The sequence below is a fragment of the Sturnira hondurensis genome, unplaced genomic scaffold (genome assembly GCF_014824575.4).
Source record: "Sturnira hondurensis isolate 20B ecotype Veracruz unplaced genomic scaffold, ASM1482457v3 Scaffold0008151, whole genome shotgun sequence".
Lineage (NCBI taxonomy): Eukaryota > Metazoa > Chordata > Mammalia > Chiroptera > Phyllostomidae > Sturnira > Sturnira hondurensis.
The window spans coordinates 263,656-285,296 of record NW_028080782.1 but is presented as its reverse complement, the minus strand read 5'-3'; the positions used below and the strand labels follow the sequence as shown (position 1 = coordinate 285,296).

The following is a 21,641-nucleotide window of genomic DNA, read 5'->3' as shown; positions in this document are numbered from 1 at the left end:
ATCCTCTGCACTTGGGGAAGATGTGAGAAATGACTGAAGACCTTCTCATGTCCATTATATGTACACGGCTTCTCACCAGTGTGAATTATTTGCTAGTACATTATGGGTCCTTCTGAAGGCCTTTCCAAAATCCTTAAATTCCTAGGACTTTTCTCCAGTATGAATTCTCTGATATTGAATAATGATTGATATTAATTTTCTACATGTTTTATTCTTTTTTCTCCTAAAGAAAATAATCTGCCCTGGCCAGGTGTTCAGTTGGTTAGAGCATTGTCCCAATACACCAAGGCTGTGGGTTCAATCTCTGCCATATACAAGAATCAACCAATTAATGCGTAGAAAGTGGAACAACAAATTGATGTCTCTCTCTCAAATCAATTAAAGAAGTTAAAATAAAAATTATGCAAATATATAATCTGACGGCAGGGTTATTTTGAGAACTTATGATTATTGACATTAAAAGATGTGAGGTAGGCAGAAAGGTTGAATCACACCTTGAGAATCAAAGCCAGCGAGGTGGTATCCTGTTGCTGTAACAAAAGGGAAAAAAGATAGGAAAATTGTTCCTGCATGCCTTTTTTACATCTTCAAGTTTTTTGATCATGAGGATATCCTGTTGATTCAAAACATTAAAGTTTTTTTTTAAAGATTTTATTTATTTATCTTTAGAGGGGAAAGGAAGGAGAGGAGAGAAATATCAATGTATGGCTGCTTCTCATGAGTCCCCTACTGGGAACTGGCCTGCAACCCAGGCATGTGCCCTGACTGGGAATCGAACCGTGATCGTGTGGTTTGCAGGCCTGCGCTCAATCCACTGAGCTACACCAGCCAGAGCTAAAGTTTTTAAATAGAAATAAAATTAAACAATTGAGAAGTACTAAGGAAGCAATATTTAGAAAACGATTTCCTTGGGCCAGAGTAAGAAAAAAGGACATGAGACTAAACCTATGCACCTTAAGTTCCTAGATTCTGAGGATAGAAACCCGAAAAAAATTTTTAAGTTTATTGATTTGAAAGAGAGAACTATTGATGTTGTTCTGATCCTTTATGCATTTATTGGTTGATGCTTGTGTGTGGCTTTACCAAGGATGAAACCTACAATTTTGGCATATCGGGACAATGCTCTAACCAACTGAGTTCCCAACCAGGGCAATCTGTTTTAAGCCACTAAGTTTTTGACAATTTGTTACAGCAACAACATGAAACAAATACATCCACCTAAGCTAAGAGAGTAAGATCAGCTTTGGGTTCTTCAAGACCAGAATTCAGTGAAGGGACATCTACATATTATTGAGAAAACAACTGTAATGAGAATGTTCTTCCAAAAGTGTAATTTGTGAGGATACAAGCAACTTTTTTTTTGACATGTAAGGACTCTGAGAATACCAGGTATATACCATGTGTTGAGATAAATATAAATACTCAATAAAACAGTCTAACCCAATACCATTTGATATAAAACTATCCCTGAAGATCGGAAAAACGAAAGAAAATGGTGGCCAGCAATGTGTTACTCAGTATGTTTAAATTTAAATGAAAATCATGAGTGGGAATGGCAGTAATGGAAGCACCAAATAAATGAAATAGAAGCAAAAATAAAAGGTTTAGACTAAAAATCTTCATTGAGTTAGGGAAGGGACGGAAAGAGAAAACAAGGGTGGTGTCCGTTCTTGGAGCATGGCAAGGAAAATTGTAGGTGAGAAAGTGTAATAGTGCTCTCATTCTGACCAAATAATAATGGGAAGATCACCCTGACTGGTATGGCTCAGTGGGTTGATTCATCCAAACAGACCAAAAGGTTGCTAGTTCAATTCCCAATCGGGGCACATGCCTGGATTTCAGGCCAGTTCCCTGTTTGGAATGAGTGCAAGAAGCAACCGATTGATGTTTCTTTCACACATTGATGTTCCTCTCCCTGTCTCCCTCCCTTACTGTCTTCACAAAAAAATAAAATCTAAAAATAATAATAAATAATGGGCAGATCACCACCTCAACCACCGTGGGAAATTCCAGTTTAGCCAGAGAAAAGGGGAACTATGAGCCAACAAAAGAAAAGACCAAGATAATATAAATGCAAAATAAAAGGAATAAAGAATTAGCACACTAAATAAAAATATGAATTTCCCTATAGAAAAATTCAGTCTAAGTTTTTAAAAATCAGCATGAGGCTGGGATAGGAGTAAAAGACAGAAAACTGTACTTGAACAACAAATAAATCTTTTTAAAAAGCAAGCATTAAAAAAAGCATTAAATAATCAGCGTGATTTTTAAAAAAGATTTTATTTATTTTAGAGAGATGGGGAACGGAGGGAGAAAGGGAAGGAGTGCAACTCAATGTGTGGTTGCCTCTAGCACACCCCATACTGGGGAGCTGGCCTGCAACCCAGGCATGTGCCCTGACTGGGAATCAAACCAGCGATGCCTTGGTTCGCAGGCCTGCGCTCAATCCACTAAGCTACACCAGCCAGGGACTTTAGTGTGATTTTTTTTTAAAAAGAAATAACTAAAATGATGGGTTGAAAATAAATGATTTAACAAAAACATACCAGCGAAGCAAAGATAACATTATTATTAGTGTTACACAGGGTGGTAATAAAATAGAGGATCACACTGGGTCATAACTGGCAAACTTTTTTTTAATCCTCACCTGAGGACAGACTATTGATTTTAGAGAGAAGGGAAGGGAGGGAGAGGGAAACATTGAGAAATATACATTGGTTGTCTCTCCTATGCGCTCTCACTGGGACCAAACCGGAAACCCAGGCACGTCCCCTGACTGGGAATCAAACCCACAACCTTTTGGTTTACAGCATGAGACTCCAACTGAGTTGCACTGGCCAGGCTGGCAAACTTCCTATCTTCAGTGCCAGACAGCAAACACAGGCTTCTGGGCCAGTCTTCCTGGCAGCCACTCAGTTCTGCCAGTGGTAGACAACAAACAAATGAGCACGGCTGTTCCAATAAAACTTTATTTATAAACCAGGCAGCAAGCCAGATTGGGTTTGATCATCACTATCCCTGGCACAATAAAATATTAATAACGATAAAAGGTATGATTCATAAATAGGGCTAAGTCACAAACAACATAAATTAAAAAGTAAAAATCTCTGGAAATTCACGATCTTGGTCCAAGAAGTTCAACTTCAGGAAATTCTGATCCAATATATCAAATATAAGAACATGAAGAATTTTGCCATTATAATCCACAGGCTTAAACAGAACCCTGTATTCAAGTAAACAAAAAATAGTATGTAGTCTTTTTCAATGTTAAGGAACATAAACAAAATCAATCTTGTACTTAGCCACAAAGAAAATTGTCAAATTTTAAAAAGTAGGTATTGATAGCCAGGCCACATTTACCAATCACACTAAAATTTGAAATGTTATAATTCAGGATGTTTATGGCTGTAAGTTTCCAAGATATCCAATTAAAATTACCTTTAGCAATAAAGATTTCTTTTTCTTATATAACAAGGCATCAAAGAAACAGTTTCAGAATTGGTTTCTAGATCAGTTTCTGTTTTCTCCTCTTGATCCCAAAATGGCTGCAGCAACTCCAGACATCACAATCTCATAGGAAAATGTTTAACAGCAGAAAACGAGGAAAATCTTCCTAATATATGTCTCTTCTGAATTAGGAAAATCTTTCCCAGAAGCCCAGTAGGTCCCTGGAACACAGTGGCCTACCTGAGCTGCAAAGGAGGCTGAAATTAGCCTCTGACACCTTCAGATTCTAAGGCAAGACACAGGTGCTACCAACAAGAAGGGGAATTGGGTACAGCTGCTAGGTAAGCAACCAACCCCTTCTCTCTGCAACGTTATAAAAGATAACCCAAAACAATCAAACATCATGGAAATTAAGAAACCATATGCTAAATTAAGTTTACTCTTGGGTCAGGAAGATATGAAAACTAAGATACGAAATTTTCAAACTAAGAAGATATGAAAACTAAGGGGGCACGTGAGAGGCAACCACACATTGACGTTTTGCTCCCTCTTCCTCCCTTTCCCTTTCTAATATGTAAAATCTTTAAAATTCCTCTGAGTGGCATCAGCTACATCTGTTGGAATGTACAAAAACTCTCGTCTCTTTGAGAGAAACATGGATTTTTGGTCCCCTCAGTTATGCAATTATTCGTTGTTTCTTGGATGTGCCTTGACCAGGGATTAACCTGCAACCTTGGTATACCAGGAGCTCCAACCAAGCTCCCTGGCCAGGGATTCTCATTTATTCTTTTCTTCCCTGTTTATGCTAACTGCATGATTTATTTCCTTGTTAGCCCAAGAGGAATTCTGCTGTTTTAGTTATTTTCCCTTTTCACTTTCTAAGAAAATGAAAACTTTTGGCTATTGTTAAAATTATTACACGGTGGTTAGAAAAGGTGAATCAAGAATGTGTGAAGAGACATTTTTTCCAACCTGTCCTTGCTTCTTTGACGATCATGGTCTAAACAATTTGTATCCATAATATTTTCCTTCGGTATGAACTTTGTGACTTGGGAGAAGGGACAGCGCTGAATGAGGGCATTCTGACTAGCGGTACATTCAAGTCTTACCTCGAGATGAAGGGACAAAGCTGTGATTAGCCTAAGCCAATGGGCTCTCCCCATTGCTTCCACTCATGTGGTTGCTGGCTAACATAATTTCTCTGATGATCAACAAGGGGTAAGTGCTGATGGAAGGCTTTTCTACGTTTATTATATTCACTTGTGTTTCTCTACTTTGCATTCTCTGATGCTGAACAGGAGCTGAATCACAATGCAAAGTCCTCCCCTCTTCCTTATAGTCACAGGGCTTTTCCTTGGTGTGAATCAGCTGATGCTGAACGAGCTGTGAGCAGTGGCTGAAGGCCTTCCCACACGCCTTGCATTCGTAGGGTTTCTCACCCGTATGGATTCTATAATGCACAGTAAGGTGCGAGACCCGTTTGAAAGCCCTACCACACACCTTGCACTGGTAGGGTTTCTCTCCAGTGTGAATTCTCTGGTGTTGCTTAAGCTGTGAGCTCACCCTAAAGGCCTTCCCGCAGGCCTTACATTCATAGGGCTTCTCACCAGTGTGAATCCTCTGATGTCGAATAAGGGTTGAGCCCTGATTGAAGGCCTTCCCGCAGTCCTTACATTCATAGAGCTTCTTGCCAGTGTGAATAGTCTGATGTTGGATCAACTGAGACCGATGACTAAAGGTCTTCCCACATTCCTTGCAGGCGTAGGGCTTCTCACCTGTATGGATTCTATAGTGCACTTTCAGATGTGAGATCCGATTGAAGGCCTTCCCACACTCCTTACATTGGTAGGGTTTCTCCCCAGTATGAATTCTTTGATGTTCAATCAGCTGGGAGCTCCGACTGAAGGCCTTGGCACAGTCCTTACATTCATAGGGTTTCTCACCAGTATGAACTCTCTGGTGCTGTATGAAATTTGACCCCGAATTGAAGGCTTTCCCACATTCCTTACACTCATAGGGTTTCTTGCCAGAATGAATATTCTCATGTTGAATTAGTCGCGAACCATATTTAAAGGCCTTCCCACACTCCTTACATTTATAGGGTTTCTCATTGGTGTGAATTCCTTGATGGCTAATAAGGAAGTCCTCTGGCCAAAAGTCTTCTCTGCCATCATTATATGCATAGGATTTGTCTCCAGGATGAATTTTCTGATAAAAAGTAAGGGATGCTTGTGGGTCAAAAGTGGGCATTTCTTCATGACTAATTATCATTTGACTGAAATGTCCATCCGGACCCCCCTGCTGTCTGCCACACTGAGTTCTGCATTCCCAGTCATCTTGGGAATCCGAGGGTTCAGGAGCACAGCTGGTAAGGCTTTCTGTTCTCGCGCACCCGGGTGACGGCGCTTCACAAACGGGCTGCTTCAGAGATAAGACCTGAGTATCACACCTCGACTCCAAGACTGGAAAGGAACAGAAGAGCAAGAATGTATTGGTTTTTCCCTTTTCCAGAAAAAGGAACTTGTACAGTAAAAATTTAAAAGTTTAGACTAAGGATAATACCTACAGGCTCCTGAATGTGGCTAAGCAATTAGAAAACAAAGAGTGTAAAGAAAGAGAAAATACCACAAACGGGTGAGGTGATGGAGGAGGGGGTTATAAGAGCCATATCCTCTATCTCGATTGTGGTGGTGGTTGTATGTATACACTTGTCCAGACTCATCAAAATATTACATTTTACATTTTAAGTATTATTTTAAGCTTGAAATATAAACTTTCAACTTTAAAATATTACTTAAAGTATTCAAAATTACATTCACTGAATATAAATGATAACCTCAATAAAGTGGATTTTAAGAAACGACAGTGAAGGTGGCTGGATCTTCATCTGGCCAGAGGAACACGGCGGTGCATCTGTTTGCTGGGGGCTGTGATGCCACATGGGGACCTATGATCACATGTCCCCGGGAAGTGTAAAAACCCAGCGACAGTCTTCTGCTGGGATGCCTTCTATCTCGGAACTTCAGCTGAACACCAAGGATGGAGGTGGTGTCAACAGAACCTGTGTCTCCTGGTCCTTCCCACTGCCTAAGGGTGACCTGGGAAAAAGAAGGGCCTGCTTCCTTGTTTAGAGAATCAGACCCCAATTTAACGGGGGTAGCATCTTCCAAAATTCTCTTTGCTGCTCAAACAGCAAGAAGTTGAATGGACGCAATGGATCCTGATTCCACCTGGGACGTGACTTGAGCTGCAGCAGCCCATTTCACCACAGTAACAGGAACCCACCCACTTGGCTAATAAAGGAATAATGGGAGCCTGGCTGGTGTAGCTCAGTGGATTGAGCGTGGGCTTGCGAACCAGAGGATCGCGGTTAGATTCCCAGTCAGGGCACGTGCCTGGGTTGCAGGCCGGTTCCCGGCAGGGGACACACGAGAGGCAACCATACATTGATATTTCTCTCACTCTCTTCTTCCCTTCCCCTCTAAAGATAAATAAATAAAATTAAAAAAAGAGAAATAATTATAGCAAGAACTACCTGGCGCAGGGGGCAGGAAGCAAAGGTGCTCATAAAGAGTATCAGCCCTGGCTGGTATGGTTCAGTGGATTGAGCGTAGGACTGCGAAGCAAAGGGTCACCAGTTTGATTCCCAGTTGGGGCACATACCTGGGTTGAGGGCCATGTCCCCAGTAGGGGGTGTGTGAGGCAACCACACACTGAAGTTTCACTCCCTTTCTCCCTCCCTTCCCCTGTCTCTAAAAATAAATAAATAAATCTTAAAAAAGAAAAAAGAAAAAAAGAGTATCAGATAATCCTGGCTGGGTGGCTCAGCTGGTTCGAGTGTCGTCCTGACACCAAGGTAGTGGGTTCAATCCCTGGTCAGTGCACATAGAAGAATTAATCAGTGAATGTGTGGACATACAAAAGAATAAATCAATGTTTCCCTCTCTCCCCCTCTTCCTCTCTCTCAAAAGAAAGTCAATTAAAAAACAGATGACAAAGCAACAGTAATTAAAACAGGGTGATACCGTCACAAAGGCAGACATGTCAACTAGTGGAACAAAAACAGACAGCCCAGAAATAAACCCTCATGCCTGTGGGTCAAATGATCTCTGACAAGGGCCCAAGTCCATACAATGAGGAAAGGATGACAGTACTGCTTTTCCACAAATGGCGCTGAGGAAATTGGATATCCACATGCCCAAGAATGAAGGACTCTCACCTCACAACAAATATAAACATTAACTCAAAATGGATGGAAGACTGAAACAAAGAACCGAAACTATAAAGCTCTTAGAAGAAAACATGAGGGAATAGTTTATGACACTGCACTTGGCAGTACTTTCTTGGATGTTGCACCACAAGCAAAAATAGACAAATGGAAATACATCAAACTGGAAAACAACCAGGCAGCGAAGGAAACAACAGAGTGAGAACACAACCTACAGAATGGAAGAAAATATTTGCAAATCATCTATCTGATAACAGGTTAATACCCAGACTATATAAAGAACTCCTACAACTTAACAACAAAAACCCATCCTGATTAAAAATATGGGCAAAGGACTTGAACAGACATTTTCCTACAAAAGATACATAAATGGTCAACAAACATACAAAAAGATGCTCAACATCACCAACCACTAGACGAATGCACAGCAAAGCTATGAGATTCTACCTCACAGCCATGAGCGTGGCCACTACTGGAAAAAAACAAAACCAAAACCAAAAAACCCAAACAGAAAATAACCACTGCTGAGAAGGAGGTGGAGACACTGGAGCCCTTATGTGCCGTTGGTAAAATGGTCAAGGTGGAGAGAGCAGCATGTTCCCAACAAAAGTAACTACAGAACTGCCACACGACCCAGCAACTCCACCTCTGGGTATTCAGCCCAAAGAAGTGAAAGGGGCTGTACGAGGTGTCTGCACACCCATGTTCAACGCAACATTACTCAAAGTAGCCAAGACGAGGAAAGAGCCCCACAGTCTGTCAACAGATGAATGGGTAAAAATTGTGGCGTATATAAACAGCCTTAACATGGAAGGAAACCCTATCCCATGCCACAGTGTGGATCAACTATAAGGACATTATGCTGGGTAAAAAGAACCCAGACGCAAAAGGCCACAAAGTGTACGGTTCCACTGATGTAAAATCTCCAGAGTAAGTAGATCTATTGACAGATTAGTGGTTGTCGGGGCTGGGGGGTGCGGGGGAGAAGAATGAGGAGTGACCATGTAAGGGGTACGGGGGGCCTTTTGGGGAGCCTCTCAATGCCACTCTTCACTTCTGACACTTCAGGTCACCACCCGTTTGTCGTTTTACCCTCACGCAAAGTAGTTCTCCAGTTCCCTGGTGTCCTAGAAAGTTAAGTCAATTTTGACACTTCCCACAGACAGCGTCAGACCCCATAGGTAAAAAGGGCTCAGTCCGTAAGACTGCCTCTCCCCCGACTTCCTTGCGGAAGAACCCACCACGCCTGGNTCCACTGATGTAAAATCTCCAGAGTAAGTAGATCTATTGACAGATTAGTGGTTGTCGGGGCTGGGGGGTGCGGGGGAGAAGAATGAGGAGTGACCATGTAACGGGTACGGGGGGCCTTTTGGGGAGCCTCTCAATGCCACTCTTCACTTCTGACACTTCAGGTCACCACCCGTTTGTCGTTTTACCCTCACGCAAAGCAGTTCTCCAGTTCCCTGGTGTCTTAGAAAGTTAAGTCAATTTTGACACTTCCCACAGACAGCGTCAGACCCCATAGGTAAAGGGCTCAGTCCGTAAGACTGCCTCTCCCCCGACTTCCTTGCGGAAGAACCCACCACGCCTGGGAGCCTTAGTTCCTTGTCCTCCATGTGAAATTCTCTTACAATATGTTGTATGTTGTGAAAACTGTTTATCGATACGTTTTTGGTGTTATGTTACATTGTGACCTTGGTCTTCAATCACGGAAGCTTTTACCCCCTCTGGGACACTTGGCAATATCTGGAGACGTTTTTGGTGGTCACCACCGAGGGCAGGGCTGTAGTAAGTAGAGGCCAGGGAGCGGCTCACCGCCCCACAGTGCACAGGACGGCCCCCGCGGTAAAGAACAATCCCGCAGGAAATGTCAACCTTGCTGAGGCTGAGAAATGCTCCTTCCCCGGCAGGAGCCCCCTGGGCAGGGGGGACAGCAAAAACACGGGCGAAGGCAGAAATGTGCCAGCTGTGTCAAAGCCAGGGTACAAGCTACCACAGCAGAGGCGAGGAGCTGCGCCACAGACCACATGGCCCGCCAGCTTGAAAAGGCCATTGTCTGGCCCTTGAAAGAAAACACTTGCCACCCCCTATGTGGATGGGGCAGGAAAGAGGCTCGTGCAGCTGTAACCAACGGAGCGATGGGGCGCGTGACAAGAGAGGAAGTCAGAGGGGAGGAGACCAAAGAGCAACACGGTCCAACAGAACTTTCTGTGACACTGAAAACGTTCCATTCTGCATGGTCCAACACAGTAGCCACTAGCTATGCACGGCTCCTGTGTCTCTGAGATGTAGCTGGTGCCACTGCAGAATTCTGTATTTTACTTTTAAAATTTTGATGTATTGATTTCAGAGAAAAAGGGAGGGGGAGAGGGAAAGGGAGGCAAGAGAGAGAGAGAAACATCTATTTGTTCTTCCACTTGTTCATGTATTCATTGGGTGACTCTTGTACGTGCCCTGACCAGGGATGGAACCCACAACCTTGGCATCCTGGGATGACACTCTAGCCAACGGATCTACCCAACTGGGGTACATTTGACTTAATTTTAGTTAAAATAAAAATCTGAATAGCCCATGTGACTGGTGGGTACTCTACTGAACAGCACAGACAGAGCCTTCTAGGCCTTGCTGTGGATTCTGGAGATTCTCTCGAGAGAGATGCAAAGCCTTTGACAGGTTCTAAGCAGAGATGTAATTCGCCCTCCTGAAGAGACACGAGTGGGAGCAGAGGGACGGGGAGCGGGATACTGCAACAGTCCAAGCCAAAGCTGACGGGGGTGGGGGGGGGTGGCAGGGGTGCTGGTCACCAGTGCTTGAATTCTGGGCAGATTTGGAAGTAGAGAGAACAGGATTTGCGGACAGACTAAATAACTGTGTGGGAGAGAAAAGACAAGGATGCATCAGGAGTATTTTTTGAACCCTTACCCGAGGACATGCTTATTGATTTTAGAGAGGGAGGAAGGGGGAGAGAGAGAAAAAAAAAACATCAACTGGTTGCCTCCTGTGTGAGCCCTGACTAGGGATCGACCCCGGAACCTCCTGGCGTACCAGAAGATGCCTCAACCAACTGAGCCACCCGGCCAGGGTGCATCAAGAGTTTCTGACTTGAGCAAACTGAAGAATCAGGTGCCCAGTTACCAAAATGTGCAACAGGCAAGAGCAGACCTGTCGGGTGGCTCAGAGACTCCTTTTGGGACTTGGTCCCTTTGGCTTGGTGAACGCCCTGGGGCCACAACCAGAGGCAGCTGGACACTAGTCGCTGGACTGTGAGGGAGACACAAATCTGTCTCCGTATGTGTTCTCTGCCAGAACTTTCTGCAGTCATAGAGATCTTAGGTATCTGTGTTGTCCAATACAGTGGCCATGAGCCAGAAAGTGGCTCCTGAACATTTGAAATATGGTAGTTGCAACTGAGGTACTAAAGTTTTAAATGTATTTCATTGTACTTAATTTAAATATCAGCCCTGGCTGGTGTGGCTCAGTGTACTGAGCGCTGGCCTGTGAACCAAGGGGTCACCAGTTCAATTCCCAGTCAGGGCACAGGCCTGGGTTGTGGGCCAGGTCCCCGGTGCAGGGAGTGTGAGAGGCAATGACACACTGATGTTTCTCTCTCTCTTTCTCACTCCTTTCCCCTCTCTCTAAAAATAAGTAAGTACAATCTTTAAAAATAAATAAATAAATAAATGTCAATGACCATACAGTGGCACCACACTGGACAGGCCAAGTATGCACGGTGTTCAGCATGGTGGCAGAGAGGGTCCTGAGGAGTGGGAATGAACAGGAAGGAGGCGGCCCACATCTGAGCCCGACATCCAGGGACGGTGAGAAGATCTGAGAGAGGAGGCTGAAGGTGGTTCAACGAGCACAGTGATGAGAGGCACTGATGACCTAAACACACAAATGCTTCAGGAAGGAAACCACATTTGTCGAATGTTGCTGACAAACTGCCAGAGAAGACAGCTGGGACCTGGCCACTGGGTTCTTGGAGGAAACATTTTCTACCTCCAAGGGCCTGCTTCCTCGCTGACCAGCCGGACAGTTTTCTGTCGTGGCTTCCTTCCTCCCGCTCGTGCCCCACTCACCTGGGCACAGGCCTCCGGTCGCTGCCTCCTCCACCCTCCAGGGCTCCTTGCCTTGCTCCAGGAAGGAGATCACATCAGGTTTGGAAATGGCAAGATCTGGACCCGAGAAAGAACATGACACCCGGTTATGTGGCAGGGCCCAGAATTTGGATCTAGGGCCTGGTTATCAGAACAAGAGGCCGTTGCAGGAAGGGACAGGGGAAGATGTGACAGTTACCTCAGGGCTGGGGACAATGTAACTTCAGCCCACGGAGCTGCCCTTTAACCACTCGAAGGGTGACCCAAAACTGACAAGGAAGGAACAGCCTTGCCCAACGGTGCCCTGCAAACCCCCAGAGCAGGAGCCCTTACCCAGCGAGAGCAGGATACTGTAGATCTCCAACATGACGTCCCTGTACAGGTCTCTCTGAGCAGGCGTCAGCCCCTCCCACTCTTCTCGGGAGAAGACAACGGCCACATCCCTGAACAAGTCTGACCCCTGCAACGACAGGCAGGTGTGTTACGTGTGTACATCACAGAAGCGTCTCCCTGTGGGATGAGAGGCGAAGCAGGAGGTCCCTGCAGGAGTCGGACGTGCTGGTGGAAAAGACAACTGGGGCTGGAGGCCTCCGCTGCGGGCAGACGGCAGGAGAACAAGGGCACGAACAGGGGTCCTCGAATGTCCCTTTTTACTACAAACAAAAGCTCAGGTACACAGATCTGGGATGAAAATGAAAATCCAGCTAACTGGAGTTTTCCCAACTGTGAGTTGCTCTGTCCTCGGCATGTACTGAATTCTCCACGTGACACCTAGAATTTCAGCTTTTTATGGAATTAAACAAAAACAAAAACAAAACAAAACCACCCAAACAAAATGTTTTTTGACAGAAGAGGCAATGGGAGCAGATACTAGCTGCCCGGTCCTCTTACTCCTGAAAATGGGAAGCTCTGACAACCAGATTCTTGGATGGAAACTGAGCGTGAAGGAAGGTTCAGGATAAGGAAAGCAAGTATTTACATGATCTTAAAACTCACGATGGACATGACTTTCAGAATTTCATGGGCTGATGAGGCCTCCTCCAGGCTCCTCTCTTGGGGAAGAGCAGAGTCCTGAGACGGCAGAACTGGGGGAAAAAACAGCAAACATGAGAGACCAGGCTTGCCTTGCACCCCCTAGAACGCCACAGGTGCAAGTCCCCATCCCCTGAACACCCACCTACCGGCAAATTAGAGGGAGTTGGGACAAACTGTGGCTCTCACCCAATTTCAAAAAACTCCGTTTTAGCTGCTGCAGGGACAGACAGGGAACCAAGAGCCTTTCCCATTTCCCCTAAATACCCAGAGAATTCCACCTCGTCACTGATAGAAACCTGGGATGGGGATACTCAGACCTGGTCGAGTGACAGACACCACATGGTGTTGGGTAGAGTGTCGTCCCGATACACCAAGATTGTGGATTTGATCCCCGGTCAGAGAACATACAAGAATCAACCAATGGGAGACTTCCAGCCAAGATGGAGGTGTAGGAAGACACACTGTGCCTCCTCCCACAACCAAAATAAGGACAACAAAAATTCAGAAAAATAACAACCAGAACTGACAAAATTGAACTGTATGGAAGTTGGACAGTCAAGGAGGTGAAACAGACATTCATCCAGACCGGTAGGAAGGGTGGCAGCACAAGAAGCAGTGACACTGGGCGTACAAGGCACCCCAGGTGCACAAGACAGCAGAGGGCGGACCCTGGGTGTGCAGGTGGCAGTTGGCAGACCCCAGGTGCACAGTGCCAACAGGCAGATGCAGCAAGGTGGCAATTGTGAAGCAAGGCACTGCACACAAGGGGGCTGGCTGACCAGGTGAAGGTCCCACATTCGTGTGCAGATAACTGGGGAGCAAGACAGACCGAGCAACCCAGGGTCCCAGTGCTGGGAAAGAAAGCCTCAGAACACCAGCTGAAAACACCTGGGGGGGTTGAGGCACGGGGAGAAACTCCCAGCATCGCAGAATTCATTGGGGAGACCCACAGGGTCCTAGAACACACATAAGCCTGATTCCCACATGGGAATCAGCACCAGAAAGGCCCAGTTTGCTTGTGGGGAGCAGTGGAAGGAACTGAGGTCCAACAGAGAGCAAAGCAAGAGCCACTGTTCCCTCCTGGGCCATGTCCCCACATGCAGCGTCACAACCCAGGTTGCCCTGCCCTGGTGAACACCTAAGGCTCCACCCCTGACTGTATGAAGGGGCAACAAGACCAAAACATTGTGGCTCAAACAGAAGAACAGATCAAAGCTCCAGAAATAATACAACTAAGGGACCAAGAGATAGCCAACCTATCAGATACACAGTTCAAAGCACTGGTGATCAGGATGCTCACAGAACTGGTTGAATTTGGTCACAAATTAGATGAAAAAATGAAGGCTACACTAAGTGAAATGAAGGAAAATGCACAAGGAACCAATAGTGATGGGAAGGAAACTGGGAATTAATGGAGTGAACTAGAAGGAAGAAACAACCAAACAGAAAAGAATGAAGAAATGAGAATTCAAAAAAATGAGGAGAGACTTAGGAACCTCAGGACATCTTTAAACGTTCCAACATCCGGATTATAGGGGTACCAGAAGGGGAAGAGGAACAGCAACAACTGGAAAACTTATTTGAACAAATAATAAAGGAGAACTTCCCCAATCTGGCAAAGGAAATAGACTTCCAGGAAATCCAGGAAGCTAAGAGAGTCCCAAAGAAGATGGACCCAATAAAGAACACACCAAGACACTTCATCATTACATTAGCCAAGATTAATATGAAGGAGAGAATCCTAGAAGCAGCAAGAGAGAAGGGGACAGTCACCTACAAAGGAGTTCCCAGAAATCAGACTGTCAGCTGATTTTTCAAAAGAGACCTCACAGGCAAGAAGGGGCTGGAAAGAAGTATTCCAAGTCACGAAAGATAAGGACCTACATCCAAGATTGCTCTATCCATCAAAGCTTTCATTTAGAATGGAAGGACAGATAAAGAGCTTCTCAGATAGGGTAAAGTAAAGGAGCCCTTACTTGACCCCATCACCAAGCCCTTATTATTCGAAATGTTAAAGGGAGTTATCTAAGAAAAAGAAGATGAAAAACATGTATAGTAAAACGACAGCAAACTCACAATTATTAACCACCACACCCAAAACAAAAACAAACTGAGCAAACAACTAGAACAGGAACAGAACCACAGAAATGGAGATCACATGGAGGGACAGCAACAGGGGAGTGGGAGGAGGGAAGAGGGGTAAAAGGTACAGAGAAGAAGTAGCACAGATGGTAGATAGAAAATAGACAGGGGGAGGGCAAGGATAGTATGGGAAATGTAAAAGCTAAAGAACTTATGACACATGGACATGAACTAAAGGGGGGGAATGTGGGTGGGTGGAGGTGTGCAGGGTAGAGGGGAATGAAGGGGGAGAAATGGGACAACTGTAATAGCATAATCAATAAAATATATTTAAAAATGTTTAAAAATCAAGCAAGGAGGGCTGTGAACGCATAAATAAGTGGAACAACAAATCGATGTTTCTCTCTCTCTCTTCAAGTCAATTTTTTTTTTAATTAAAAGAAAAAGAGAAAGGAAAAAAAGGAAGGCTGTCCTGAGGCCAGAGAAAGAGAACTTGTCTGACTCAAATCAACCCCACCAAGAATAAAGTCTTTCCAGAACCTGACCACTTAACTCTCACACCCACAATGTAACACCTTCAGAAATCTCCCCCGCATTCTCAACTTCCAAATTCACAAGGAGGCCCACAGCCCTCCTTAAGGCTTGGTGGACACCAATTTTGTGAACCCTGCCTTGAGTCAGCAGATGGGTACAGCAGATGGGTACAGCAGATGGGTGTGGGTACAGAGGGTAAATGAGAGGGAGCAGGTCCCATGTAAACAGGCCACTGCACAGACAACAGTGTGTGAAGCTGCACGGACAAAATATTTTGTCTGGAAGACAGACCCAGAAATTAGTACATAACAGCCCACAAGTAGGTGAGTGGTTGAATCAATGTGAGCCCAACCAGATAAAGGCCATCAACTGACAAATGAATGACATTCAGAACTGGACCCTTTGTACAACATCAGGATTTTCAGAAAAAGAAATTAAACCCACCCACCTTGGGGCACATGGGGGAAAAAAAGGGAAAAATAAACCACCCTAAAAAAAATTGGAATAGAAAACGTACAAGTGTTAAAAGTGACGTCATTTAACCGCTTCTTGAGCTGTTTATAGAGGAGTTTGGGACAGTGCCCAACACGTGTGAAATGTTTTTTTACGAATATTTAATTGAAAGCAACGTGTGAATGAGATACTTATAAATGTTCCTTGATGTCGTGTTACGACTTTTTTCTCCTATGACCACGGTTTTAGCATTATCTGTAACATTTTACGACATGAGCGCCCCAGGATTTCCTCAACCCTTCCCCACAGATTTTGAACACAATCACCTAAAATATTCCCAAGTATATGTCTCTGCTTCTAAATCGTTTGGGACAACTCATTGAATCTCGTGGAACAAGACTTCCTTCCGAATTCTTTTTTTAAAAGAGTATTAGTAAAATGGAACTCAAACCACTTCAAGCATGTCCCCTCCACACCCACCTAAGGGGGTCCAGAGACCCCCGGACATGGGCCGTGACGCCAAGAGGGAGCGCCAGCCGGGGCCGATGGGAAACGTAGTCCAGAGCACGGGAACCCACAAACCGATGCTACGGCGAGACATTCCGGTGTTTCCCAGGCCCGAAACCCGCCAGGCCGCGGCGCCCGTTCCCGCAAAATCTCCGGAGGGCCCGGAAACCTCCGGGGCTCCTCACCTGCCGCCTCCTCGGGTCCAAGTGCCACCGCGGCTGCGCTCCCCCGCAGCCCCAGCTGAGCTTCCTCCTCCGGACCGGCGGACTCGCTGCCTGGAGCCGGAAGATGGCGCAGACGCACAAAGCCGCGCCGGTGCCGTATCGCGATTGGGCCCGCGTCGCAGTGTCTCCTGGGAAACGTAGTCTCTGTGTAACGGTTGTAGCCGAAGGGGAAGGCCGGATCTCGCGATGTTTTGGAGTGGGCGGAACCTGAAAGTGAGTGCAGGTGTTCCTGGGTGCTGTCTGGGGACGCGAGGGAGAGAGTATTGTTAAAGAGGGTTGGGTTGTGAAGGGGTGGGGGTGGGGGGGTGGTGTGTGCGTGTGTGTGTGCGTGTGTGTGTGTGTGCGCGTGCGTGTGATGTGCTCTCTGCGTGCACTCCTCTCTGGTTGCGGTTGTGTGAGTGGCTGTGACTGCGTGTGCGGTGGTTCTTGTAGTGGTGTACGTCGTGTTTGGTTCTGACCCGGTCGTTGATTGTGTCATCAGTTATTTCATACCGTAACGGGGTTGCTTTCGATCTCTTGAGTTTGTAAGGCCCCCGTGGAGGCCCATCCTGAGCTTGTCAGTTTCATTAGTGGTCCCTTTTCCGTCCACCATCGGAGCCATTCAGCGCTTGTTTGTGACTGAGTAAAAGAATGTGTGAAAAAATTGTCTCGTCTAGTAAATCGCCATTTACGTGGAGCAGCCGGTGTACCAGAAGGGTTGGTGCGGGGTGAGGGAGAAGCCCATGAGTTTATCTGATAAACCAATTTTAAACATTTATATTTACGTTGAAATAAATACAGATTGTGAATGGGAATGCAAAACTGGTAAAAATGTTCCAAATGAGATGACATCTAGGCCCAGTTCCCTACTGCCACCCACCGGCAGTCAACTTCTGTGGGTGGAGGCGTGGGAGCCCTTGGACTTCACACATTTTGAGGCAGCGTGGCCCCCTGTAGTTAGGAGTCCCGGTCCTGGATGCTGTTCAGGCCTTATTATGCCTGGCCTCTGAATGAGGAAACCTTTCCTGTTGGTACAGTTTATTCTAGAGCCACATCCGGAGTTCCCCTTGGAAACAGACAATTTGAGTATGAGTTACCTTCTTGTGCCAAAAAGGGAAATGCTTAAATATCAGGGAGGATTCCTTTCTCCCAACTACAATGGTGTAATTTTACTAAACTTGCTGGCCGGCTATAAACAAAAAACTAGATAATGTGTAAGAAACCAGTCTTCTGACTTTGGACAATTGGTAGTGCAAGATGGGAAATAAAGGCACCTGCAGTCGCAGTGGCTTTCTCTCTGAAGGCATATTCAAGACCTGAGAGCAGAGAGGAGGAACCAAGGCAGAGCACTGATTTGCTCAGTTGATGCAACACAATTTGGGGAAACTGAAGTGACTGGAATTTGTGGGGCAGAGAGTGGCTACAAGGCCTTAATACTTATGGGTGGAGGAAACGCTGCTTCTGGTTTCTGAGTGGTGGGTGAACCAGTGTGGGGGCTTGGAGAAAGTATCTCAAGAGACAGAATAGGCAGCATGGTACAGTGGGCAAGAGATTCAACTCCAGAGCAGAAAAGACAGAAGACATGATGTCACAGAGGCTATGAAGCCCCATGGAAACGGCCAAACAGAGACTCCAGACTCTGGGCTAGGACCCGGAGGAGATAGCGAACAGTGGTGCCCACAGAAGGTCACTGGACCATTCTAGGCTTGTGCTGGGGTAGACATTTTCAAGAAATAACTACAAGGGATGGAATTAACATCAGAACCTCTGGTCAGTCCTGTAGGAAGAGCATCAGGCCTAAATGGGAACAGATTTGAACAGGACCACAAAGCATGGCATAATGAGGTTGAAGGTGAGAATCCTGAGGTCCAACAGTAAGGGTAGGTCATTTGTGGCCAGCCAGTGTGACCAGACTGGACTCGGATCTCAGGCCCATAAACTGGGCTGTCTTCTTTGCTTATCCTGACCTATGGGACTTGACTACATTTTCCAGAAGTAATCATGGTTCTGAGTCAGTGATCTGCCTCTTCCAGTGAATGTCTACCTCAAGTCTAAGTAGGAACAGGATGGTTGCAGAGTTGGTGGTGAAAAGGGGTTGGATTCTTGTGACGCAGGAGGTCGGGCTGGGGGATTTTGACTGCTCGTGTGGATAAGCAGAAAAACCCACAAAGAAGGCTTGGTGGAGCACACATAGGCTTTATTACTCACAGGAGGCACCAGCGGACCGCACTTCCCTGAGTCCGACACTTGTTTTAACAGGTCCCAGACAAAGTGGGCATGGTCTTGCATGACTCTAAACCACATAACTTCAGTGGGAACTTGTAGAAAGAAAAAGGTCAATAGGCAGGCACATGACAAGAAGGCACTCCCAAAAGGAGTTACTGAGGGAATTAACAATCTATTTCCAAAGCAATACATACTGCTTCCGGCCTGGGGACTCTCTGGCCAGCCTTCCATTAGGGGTTTTGGAAGAGCCGTTATCCAGCTCGACCCCACAATTCTGTATATATTTAAAGTGGAGCTGACAGGATTTGCTGATTGGGTGGAGCAGCAGGACAAAGAGCAGTGGTCAAGGTAACTCCAGGGGTTTCTGAGCTGAATAAGCAGAACAGTAACATCAGTGAGATAAGAAGATCTGGAGAGGAGCACCTTTGAGGAGGTAAGATTGGGTATTTGGTTTGGAATGTGATAGACTGAAATGTCTGTTAGACATACAGGTAGAAATATGGAGTGTCATTTTAGGGGGAAAGTCTAAGCTAAAACCTTAAATTAGGAAATGCTAGTTTCAGATAGAGAAGTCATAATTGAGGATTAATGATGTTGAGCGCCTTTTAATTTGTATATCTTCTTTGGAGAACTATCCATTAACATCCTTTGCCCATTTTTAATATGTTATTTGTGTCTTTATTAGTCACTTTGTGTTCTTTACATATTCTAGACACAAGTTCTTGTCAGCTATCTGAACTGATTTTTGACGAAGGTACAAAAGCAATATAATGGAGGAAGACTAGTCTTTGAACAAACTGTGCTAGAGCCATTAGACATTCTTCTCCCACCCCAACCCCACCCTAACCCCAAACAAAACTTTGACCTTAAACTTATTTACAAATATTGACTAAGAATAGACCATAGACTTCAAATTGCTCCATACTAAGTCATGAAAAAATAATAAATGTATTGCATCTTCATTGTGCCTATTGAGGGCAATAAATGGGTCTGGCTCTCAGGATTACATATTCTATCTCTATTGCTCAAGATTATGTCATTAATTATTACATTAAACTTAGATACAGTGGCAGACACCTGTTGCTCATCGCCACTTTGAAATTGATAAATATGGTTTTATGTAAATTAAAGTTAAGTTTTGATTCACTCTATTACCAAGCTTTGTGGAGGGCTCTGCCAAGAGAAACTTAAGAGAGATCATGGCTGAAAATTAAAAATTTTGCCACAAATCTTCAGGCCCAATCCTCATATATTTGCAAAATATGGAAAAGGCTGCAAAAACCTGGCAGTCTACTAATATGTCCCAGCTTACATAAAATTTGTCTATGTGGTTTGGAAAAAGCAAGGGGGAAGATAATCAGAATTTCATCAAACACAAAACCAACTACCAATTTTGTGGATTGTGTTCCTTTAACTTTTTATACATAGAAACAGTTTTCTAATATTGAATCTTAATGCAATTGTAACAGTTTTAACACTTAAAAAAACAAACCTAAGATATATTTTCACACACTGCTTCATCAATTTTTCTTTTTATAAATCATATAGTTTTCAAACGGATAGATTACTTATTTATTCATTCTTCTACCTGTAGCCATATTGTTTATCTCAACAACTTATTACTATAAGCAGTGCTTTAATTACATTTTTCACTTCCTCTCCATAAAAATTACCAAATCAGTCCTGGCTGGTGTGACTCAGTGGATTGAGTGACTACCTGCCGGCCACAGGATGGCTGGTTTGATTCCCAGTCTGGGCACATGCCTGGGTTGCAGTTCAGGGCCCCAGTAGGGTGAGCCTGAGCGGCAACCACACATGGATGTTTCTCTCCCTTTCTCCTTCCCTTCCCCATTCTCTAAAAATAACTAACAAAATAAAAATCTTTAAAAAAATTTCCCAGGTCATGTAATGCTTTTTGTCATTGGTGACTTTGGTGGGACAAGTTATCTGGAAGCACTTAAGTGTACAACCCAATTTCGGAAAAGCTGAGACATGAATGGGAGATTGAACTAGTGATAGGAGTTTATAAAATATTTTCAAAGACATAGGTTCATTAGGAATAAGAGGGTATTATCAAAAGAATGATGAACTAAAAGAACGAGCCATAAACTCCGCTATGTTTTTCCTTGTAACACGTACCACTTCCGAATAGACTTCTGTATCCTTTTTTTGTCTTCAATTGAATTTCTCCCGCATTAGAATTGGGGTATTTTTGCGTGCGCACAGTTGTGCCTTTAGCGACAGTGACAGGCAAAGAGGCGCTCAGTAAATGGCTACGAAGACAGGGAAGAAAGTCAAGAAACAGAAAAAGGAAGACATGCAGGACAATCTGAGGTCTTAAACACTCGCACACCCTCCGCGGACCCTTTACTCGCAAGCTCGCCCACTGAGCTTGCGCACCAAAGCCCGTTAGCCGCACCCGCCGGGACTCCTTCGCGCACCCGAGGGAGCTGCACCTGCGCAGTCCCAGCCGGTCGCCTAGGCCTGGGCGGGGCTCGGTGGGAAGGCGGTGAATCTCGAGGCTTGTGAAAGCCGGGTCACGTGGTACATCCCAGGGGTAGAGGAGCTCCGCAGAAAATCCTGGAAAAAGCAGGCGGCGGGACCACCGCGGCGCCGCGGGCGAGCAGTCCCAGACTGCTCTGCGCCGCGTCCCGCCCCGGACTCCATTTCCCAGCGGCCACCGCGGCCGGCGCTGGCAGCCCGCCCAGGCGCCGCGGCCCCTTTGTGAGTCCGCCGATCTACCGCGGGATCGAATTCCTTCCCTGGCTCGCGGGGATGCTGGGCCTCCGGCCTCTGCCCGCAGCGCGGAGGGAGGTGCCGACCCGCTGG

General features: G+C 45.4%; 1 protein-coding gene across 3 annotated transcripts; it reads right to left on the bottom strand.

The window, feature by feature from the left end:
* Nucleotides 1–2,535: 2,535 nt before the first annotated feature.
* ZNF582 (zinc finger protein 582) lies at nucleotides 2,536–16,684 on the bottom strand. Of its 3 annotated transcripts, none has more exons than XM_037053905.1 (5): nucleotides 16,569–16,684; nucleotides 12,769–12,857; nucleotides 12,106–12,232; nucleotides 11,755–11,850; nucleotides 2,536–5,909 (listed from the first exon to the last, which is right to left on the bottom strand). In XM_037053905.1, exons 2-5 carry the CDS (start codon nucleotides 12,775–12,777, stop codon nucleotides 4,588–4,590), a joined length of 1,554 nt encoding a protein of 517 aa, XP_036909800.1. In that variant the 5' UTR covers nucleotides 12,778–12,857; nucleotides 16,569–16,684; the 3' UTR covers nucleotides 2,536–4,587. The 3 variants fall into 3 exon arrangements, with proteins under 3 accessions (XP_036909800.1, XP_036909799.1, XP_036909801.1); XM_037053904.1 differs by lacking the exon at nucleotides 16,569–16,684 and adding an exon at nucleotides 16,357–16,558; XM_037053906.1 differs by having other exon boundaries at nucleotides 2,537–5,909; nucleotides 12,752–12,857; nucleotides 16,569–16,677.
* Nucleotides 16,685–21,641: the final 4,957 nt, after the last annotated feature.